Source organism: Arachis hypogaea, chromosome 13 (assembly GCF_003086295.3).
Source record: "Arachis hypogaea cultivar Tifrunner chromosome 13, arahy.Tifrunner.gnm2.J5K5, whole genome shotgun sequence".
NCBI classification, from domain to species: Eukaryota; Viridiplantae; Streptophyta; class Magnoliopsida; order Fabales; family Fabaceae; genus Arachis; species Arachis hypogaea.
The window spans coordinates 7,822,772-7,831,148 of record NC_092048.1 but is presented as its reverse complement, the minus strand read 5'-3'; the positions used below and the strand labels follow the sequence as shown (position 1 = coordinate 7,831,148).

The following is an 8,377-nucleotide window of genomic DNA, read 5'->3' as shown; positions in this document are numbered from 1 at the left end:
AAATTTATTTTTTTGACGAATTTTAATTTTTTTTGACACATAATAATCCTTAAAAATAGTCTATATATTGTTGTAGTGATTTTTTTTTAAATATCTTTTACTTATTTTTTATTTTTTCCTTGAGCCCTCGTAAAATGATTTATGAGATCAGTATTGTATGTCATTGTTTTTTCTTTTTTATTAAAAAAAATCTAATTAAAGACAAAAAGAAAAAAGGGGGGGGGGGGTGGATGATGAACAGTTGAACACCCATAGCGTATGTTATATTATTACTTTTATTAGCATCTAGATTATAGCCAAACAGATTACATAGACGAAGGAATTAAGGACTTTAGTCTTTAAGGTTAATCACATGCATCACATACAATGAAACCCTAATAAATATACAACATGATGCGTTTTTATTTATTTATTTACTTGGGTTCATTTTTTTATATGAATGTTGTACAAAAAAGATAATATGAAAGGGCATTAGGAGGCATCTTGTGCAATTTATTTTTGGAGTTAGCTTTTACACTTATAACAAAGTGGTAGATACTGTGAACCCAGTGCGCTACAAACTTTTATGGAAAAGAAGCAGTACACACTCACACTAGCTATAAGGAATTCATTGATACTCTAAACCTTTATATAAACTTGATTGATATGGAACAACAACTTACCAAACTAATAGTGGATTCTCTCCCACAAAGGGCTTTATAATTTATATGTAACTTGCTAATTCTAGCCATGTTATAATTCTATTTTCTGTAATTTATGATTAAATAAATGTGGTGGACGTTACTACCATAAGCATGCAATGAATTTAACATTTTATCTTAACTATAATGATAGGGAGGTAAAAGAAAATAGTCAAAATTTACTTTATTTAAAATTCATTAGTCAGAATTTATCTAAATAATAATTTTATAGAGAGGAGCGCATCCAGAATTGAGAAAAGAAATAAAAAAAATTAAAAAAAAGGGTGAAAAATAATTTAAAAAAGTAGATTGTTGTATTAAAGAATTGAAGAGGTTATGTATTTCTGTAATTGTTAGTAAAAATATAAATGAAAATGAGATAGGAGAAGATAAATTGTTAATGATAAAAGTCTTTTTATATTTAAAATAACCGACAGATATACCAAAAAGCTTTTATTATTAAGAATAATATTAAAACATAAATTTAGACAACATAATTCTATGTATTGGTATTATATATTGTTATAGATAAATAGATAAATATGATTTATATGATTTAAGTTAGCTACACTTCAAACGCCCTCAATTATATATGTGTAGTCTTATTGATTATTGGATTCTTCCTTGTCTCTATAATATATTGTGTTCGAATTAAAGTAGCATATAGCAAGTAAACTATACTTTGATGCTTTACTTAATGTAATTAACCGTCCACTAGATGCTTCTAATCTAATCACAACAAATATAATATCATGTTAAATGTCATTATCATCAGAAAGAAGCTTAAAGCCGAAACTAAAGTGTTTTAAAAAATCGTTGAACATTACTTTAATTTTGTGTCACTTAAAAGGAACGATGAGTTTTTGAAAAAAATTGAAAAATGTACCATAAACTAAAGTTAGGTAATTTTTAAAGCAATCAATGAAAATTTAAGTTTGAGTAGTTTTGTTCGTTGATAAGATTATAATGTTACGTTAGTTTCATTTTTTTATAAATAATTTTTTGTGTCTTTTTATAAATAGTTTTAAATATTTGTTAATAGTAAATTTTTTTATATTTATAATTTTTGTTTTTGGTACTCATTTAGGGGCCCACAGGATACCAACGTACCATTTCCTATACTACACTTTTTGGTCTATAACAATTTCTCTTTTGTTTTTTGGTATAGAATATTTCTTATTTAAATGGGCCGTCCTATGACCTCCATCACTTTATCAGCATATCCAAAAAGCCCAAATCGAAACAAAGATAGAATTGAACAGGCCCAATAAAGCCCACAAATATCTGGCGGGAAAACGTTACTCATTCACCCGCCAAATCTAGCAACTCTCAACCCCTAACCAAGTCACAAATCAACTCCACCCACACTCCCTCACTCACTCACTCACTTTCTTTTGTGTTCGCATTTCACAAGTTTCCCACAAAAGCCATGGCCTCCGATTCTTCTCCCATCAACAACGGTACGCATCTCTTTCCTTCTTCTTCTTTCCATTTCGTAATCTTTTTTTGTTTTTAATTTCCATTTTTTAATTTAAACCTTTTTGGTTTTAGGTCCTTCATCCCCCGACGATTCCCCTTCAAGCCCAATCGGCAACACCTTCTCCTCCCCCGGTGATGCTGCTCGCCGCAATCGTCGCCGTGGCCGCTCTTCCACGCCGTCTGCCTTCGATACTCCGCCAGCGCATCGTTCTCGATTTGCCGCCGCTGCTGATGCCACTCCTACTCCGTCTCGTTCCCGGCAGAGATCCGGAGGCGCCGGCCGTCCTCCGGTTACTCCGACCTCCACCGATGACATACCGGCGTCTTCTGAAGGCGGTGATGGCTTCGACATGGATGACGCCAGGCCTACCTTCGTTTGGGGCACGAACATCAGCGTTGAGGACGTTAACGACGCGATTCAGAGATTCCTGAGGGACTTTCGAGAAGCTTCTTCGTCACAGAATGATGATGACATGTTGCAGCACTTGCATACCGATGGGAAGTACGAGAAGCTCATCAAACAGGTTTGTTACAACTACCAAATTTATTTGTTAGAAAACTTAGAATTGTTAATTCAGTACTTAACGGTTATTTATCCGGTTAGTAAGTTAGTTACTATTATTAACTGCTGTTCTTCGATTCCTCATTTCTGATATACAGGTGATTGAAGTGGAGGGAGATTCCCTTGATGTTGATGCGCATGATGTGTTCGAACATGACCCTGATTTGTACACCAAGATGGTTAGGTACCCTCTCGAGGTTCTTGCGATCTTTGACTTGGTTCTTATGAATATGGTTAGCAGGATTAAGCCTATGTTCGAGAAGCACATTCAGACTCGGATTTTCAATCTCAAATCCTCCACTACAATGAGGAATTTGAATCCTACTGGTGAGTTTTGAATGTCTTTGCTCATTGCTACTGAAAAATCCGTGTCAGATTAAGGAATTTTACTGATATATGTTCTTTGTCCCCCCCCCCCCCTTTCTAGATATTGAGAGGATGGTGTCAATAAAGGGTATGATTATACGGTGTAGCTCAATCATACCGGAAATTAGGGAAGCTATATTTAGGTGTCTTGTGTGTGGGAACTGCACCGACCCTGTTGCTGTAGAGAGAGGTAAGTTCCATGAGAAGTTTTATGCTTAATACCTGTTGGGGAGTCACCAGTGTCGATTTTGCAATTGTACTGTTTTGTTGACTGTTGGGATTTTTAGGACGTATAACCGAGCCAACTATATGCTTGAGAGAAGAGTGTCAATCCAGGAACTCCATGACACTGCTTCACAACCGATGCAGGTAATGCAACCTACTCCTTACTTTTGAAAGGAAGTGACCGTAAGTTGGTTATTTGGGATTGGACTATTGGGGTAAATCTTCTCGAATGTGTAGCAACCTTTCTCTCTTTCATTATATCTTTTTTATTTTATTGATATCTTATGTTTGAAAACTGCTCAGTTCCTTTTGGTATCTTCTTTAGTACAGTATCAGTGGTAGAACTGAAAATTTTGGCAAAGTAAAAGGTAGTCAAATAACTGGTCACAACCTCATGAGTTAAACTTCTGAATTGGTTGTTGTTCTCCAGTGAGCTAAAGTTTGTCCCATATTTCTGAGCCTTTAGCTTATGGAGCCTCTGAAGCTATTCTTATAAAGAGGATTGTCTAGCTCTTCTGCATGCCAATTGTGAACTTAAATTATAGATCCCTGTAATCATGAAACTGCAATTAACAGTTACTTGTTCTAAAATCAGGTTTACTGATAAGCAAATTGTGAGGCTCCAGGAGACACCTGATGAGATACCTGAAGGTGGAACTCCTCACACAGTCAGCTTGCTAATGCATGACAAGCTGGTAGATGCTGGAAAGCCTGGAGATAGAGTTGAGGTGAGACCATGGTATAATATACTTGACAAGTAAAGTGTTGATATGTTGTTTAATCATAAGATGTTTTCTTATTCATTAGGTGACTGGTATATATAGAGCTATGAGTGTCAGAATTGGATCAACTCAGCGAACTGTGAAATCATTGTTCAAGGTATGCATTACACTCTCATTTCTTAACTCTCCTTGGTGCTCTACCCTTATATTTTGGTCTGTTCTAATTCATACTTTTGCTATGCTCCCTTAATGTTGTAGACGTATATTGATTGTCTTCACATAAAGAAGACTGATAAGTCAAGGATGCTGGTAGACGATGCTATGGACATTGACAATAGCGAGGGCAGAAATCCAGAAGAGGTTCACTTTGATGAAGAAAGGGTACAGTTTTAACCTATTTAGTACAGAAACCATGGACTGATTACTTTGTCTAATTGCTAATATGCATGCTTGTTGGAGTCACAGGTGGGTCAACTGAAAGAGCTCTCAAAACAGCCAGATATATATGAAAGATTGACAAAATCATTGGCACCAAATATCTGGGAACTAGACGATGTGAAAAAAGGTCTTCTTTGTCAGGTTAGATATCTTTCTAGCAATAAATTATATTGATTGTTTGGTTTTTTGGGGGGATACTAGTCTATAACTCTATATTTCGTTACAGCTTTTTGGTGGCAATGCTTTGAAGTTGGCATCTGGTGCTAGCTTCCGTGGTGATATCAATATTCTTCTTGTTGGTGATCCTGGTACTAGCAAGTCTCAGCTTCTTCAATACATTCACAAACTATCTCCTCGTGGCATTTACACTAGTGGAAGGGGGAGTTCTGCAGTTGGATTGACTGCTTACGTGACCAAGGACCCTGAAACAGGGGAAACTGTAAGGGTCATGAATGCATCATCTTTTCTATTTTAAGTACATTAAAATTACTGGAACGTAATTTCTGTTTATTCTTCAGGTTCTTGAAAGTGGTGCCCTAGTTTTGAGTGACCGAGGTATTTGCTGTATAGATGAATTTGACAAAATGTCTGACAATGCAAGGAGCATGTTACATGAGGTTGATTACATTCTGTCTATACATTTGCTAACTATGTATTAGTGATGACTCTGTTCTTTCCACTGTACGGCAAGAGAGCAAATAGTATCACTGTTCCTGCTAGACCATCATCTCTGTACTTGTAATTATAAACGACGATTACATCTGTTTCTCTCCAGGTGATGGAACAGCAAACTGTTTCTATAGCGAAGGCTGGTATTATTGCTTCTCTCAATGCTAGGACTTCCGTGTTGGCTTGTGCAAATCCAAGTGGGTCACGATATAATCCTCGCTTGTCTGTCATTGACAACATACACCTGCCTCCCACTCTTTTGTCCAGGTTAGATTTTACACATGCCGTGTAAACTAGATTATGGGCCTGGCAGCATGTTTATGCAATTCTTGATACCTGCGGAACTTAACAGTATTAGCCGTGTAGTACTCTAGCGTTGCTTCTATTCTTTGTGATGATGTAAAATAAGACAAAAGGTGTAACAATCATGTTATTGAATTGTTTATAAGTTGCTGCCAATTCAGTGTGAGTGGTTGCTATATTGAGTTGGTATGTATTTTTTCAGGTTCGATTTAATTTACTTAATTCTTGACAAGGCTGATGAACAGACTGACCGGCGACTTGCCAAACATATTGTTTCCTTACACTTCGAGAATCCCGAGGTCTAGTAGATTCCTGCAATCATCTTGCTCAAGGCTAAGATCCAAACTTCTGAGATTTTATTTAATTGTAATGTTCTGTCTCTGTTCTTACAGAGCATGGAGCAAGATGTGATGGACATATCTACCTTGACTGATTATGTGAGCTATGCCCGAAAGCACATACACCCCCAGCTGTCTGATGAAGTTGCCGAAGAATTGACTAGAGGTTATGTGGATATAAGAAGAAGAGGAAACTTTCCTGGAAGTAGCAAAAAGGTGAAATCCCACACTTCTTTCATATGATTCCATTCTCAGTATATTTATTTAGGTGTATGCTGTGCCTAAAATTTTGGTGACCCATTGCCAAAAGTAAAATAGTTAATATTTATTTTAAAAGTATAAAAATGAATAAAATTTTTAAATATTTAAAATTTGCTATAAAAGACAAGTTAGGCAAAATTTAAGTACCAAATGATAGGCACCATAGAATTAGCCTATTTATTTATTTGCTGTAATTTGATATTTACTGTTCATACCCTGCAAATTTCCCAATCACCACGTATGCTGCAATTGCAGAGTCAAGGGAATGATGCTGATTTCTTTACATGTTTCTCTGTTGTGTATGGTGTTTTCTCAATCAATTAAACAGGTGATAACAGCAACGCCAAGACAGCTTGAGAGTCTGATACGCCTTAGTGAAGCATTGGCCCGGATTCGCTTCGCAGAATGGGTTAGTTAACCTTGCTGTTTCTTATTTTCTTTCTTTCTTCATGATGTGGTGGAATAATTATACCGAATAATTAAATAATCTAATGCATACAGGTTGAAAAGCGTGATGTAATGGAGGCATTTCGGCTTCTTGAAGTTGCAATGCAGCAGTCTGCAACGGATCACGCTACTGGTATTTTGTGCTTCGTTGACAAGCCTGATTCTTCTAAATTCCACCCAGAATAAAATAAGATCAAATGTGTTTACTAGCCATGCCTTTTATCCTTCCAGGAACTATCGACATGGATCTTATTACTACTGGAGTTTCGGCAAGTGAAAGGATGAGACGAGAAGCTATGGTACAAGCAACCCGCAACATAATCATGGAGAAGATGCAAATTGGGGGACCATCCATGCGATTATTGGAGGTATGCTTGCTTTTGCTTAGCCTATGGACATATGTATATAGAATAAATATAATTAGTCTCAATTCTGCAACGTCGCTCTTATGAGTTCAAATATCCTACAGCTATTGGAAGAGTTAAAACAGAGCACTGGCAGTGAAGTTCAACTTACTGATGTAAGTGTGCCCTTCCCCCCTGCCCTTCAGAAAATAAATGTGTTTATGCTTGTTCTATCTCTAGACTCTAGCGATAAGTGAACTAATAGGGTCTAATAATCCTTGATAATGCAGCTAAAGAATGCAGTTGCTACTCTCGCCAGTGAAGGATTCGTTACCATGCATGGTGAAAGCGTTAAAAGATCATGAAGGTAGAAGTATCGGTGGTCCCTTTCTTGATATTTAAGGGGGCCTACTGGTTGACGTGTTCACCTTGGTCGTCACAAGCACATTGTCCACAGTCCACACTATCTTGCATTAATTGTAACCACTTTTTTTGGTAGTATTTTTCATTTTATGTTTATCCATGCATGCACCTGTGGTAGATGTTATTTATATAGGCGGTTAATTAGTTATTTGGTACCCTGTAAATGTATTTAGTGGATTTCAATCATTTCATTCTGGTTTTTTTTTTGGGCCTAATATAACTTGAGTAAAATTAGTTTCTTGTAAGTGGAATGGTGAGTCCGATACAGACCTAAAATTAATGGCTCTGGTGCTAAGAATATCATTATTTCAGTGTTTTTGTAGAATTAGAGGACCTGCATACTTCATAATGTCTACTTGGAGTTTTGTTGTTTGGTTGTTCCAATGATAGCAAATGGATACTCGTACTTCATAATGTCTCACTGCGAATGCCTAGGCAGTTTCGTTGTCCGTGACAGCCGCAGAAATTTTTGGTCCCATCGTTAGTGTTTCGCAACAGCAATATTTCTCTTATTAAAGCCCAATTGACTATTAATTAGTGGCTCATGTGTCAACCAAACCAAAATGAATTTAGCTGCTTTTTACCTTAGCAGTTGTTTAATTTGGCTAGGTTTAACGAATTTGTTGTCTGGATGTGGATGTTACAACATGACCCTCTGATATTCGAAAATCGAAATACTTAAAATCTGTTTTGATTGCATGGACGAGACTTGAGAGTTTAATTAAAAATTCAGCGGTTTAGATGGTAGACATGTGCCATGAACAGGGCTCTGGATTGTGATGTATTTCATGTGATGAGCGAATTTTAAAAGTTAATTTCCATCTCCTTTCAAAATTATATTTTTAATTCTTTTTATAGGTAAAATTATTATGTTGGTCCCTAATTTTTCTTTAAAAATTCATCTTTTATTTTTTATTTTTAAGAACATTTATAATTTTTTTTGGTGACAAGAACATTTATAATTAAGTCATACCTAATTTATTGATATTGGTCGATAGATTTTTAACAAAAATTTTGATATAACTCAATTACAATTGTTTATTTTCGAATAAACCTTTATATTTAGTTCAAAATTTTTAAAATCTATGATTTATAAAAATAGTAAAACATACATACTCTA

At 35.7% G+C, this 8,377-nt stretch overlaps 1 protein-coding gene across 1 annotated transcript; it reads left to right on the top strand.

The window, feature by feature from the left end:
- The first annotated feature begins 2,001 nt into the window (after positions 1 to 2,001).
- LOC112736921 (DNA replication licensing factor MCM4) lies at positions 2,002 to 7,610 on the top strand. The gene is made up of 19 exons (XM_025786597.3): positions 2,002 to 2,140; positions 2,232 to 2,683; positions 2,820 to 3,048; positions 3,149 to 3,277; positions 3,375 to 3,456; positions 3,908 to 4,040; positions 4,120 to 4,191; positions 4,293 to 4,415; positions 4,500 to 4,613; positions 4,699 to 4,911; positions 4,991 to 5,089; positions 5,248 to 5,408; positions 5,647 to 5,743; positions 5,837 to 5,998; positions 6,372 to 6,452; positions 6,545 to 6,623; positions 6,722 to 6,858; positions 6,960 to 7,010; positions 7,125 to 7,610. The coding sequence occupies exons 1-19, from the start codon at positions 2,110 to 2,112 to the stop codon at positions 7,197 to 7,199; spliced, it is 2,520 nt and encodes an 839-aa protein (XP_025642382.1). The 5' UTR covers positions 2,002 to 2,109; the 3' UTR covers positions 7,200 to 7,610.
- Positions 7,611 to 8,377: the final 767 nt, after the last annotated feature.

What these genes read in the sequence shown, in the direction of transcription:
- LOC112736921 (XM_025786597.3), top strand. Translation starts at nt 2,110, where the DNA reads ATGGCCTCCGATTCTTCTCCCATCAACAACG. An exon ending in CCTCCCACTCTTTTGTCCAG is followed by an intron (nt 5,409 to 5,646) that starts GTTAGATTTTAC and finishes GTATTTTTTCAG; the next exon opens with GTTCGATTTAATTTACTTAA. An exon ending in TTCCTGGAAGTAGCAAAAAG is followed by an intron (nt 5,999 to 6,371) that starts GTGAAATCCCAC and finishes TCAATTAAACAG; the next exon opens with GTGATAACAGCAACGCCAAG.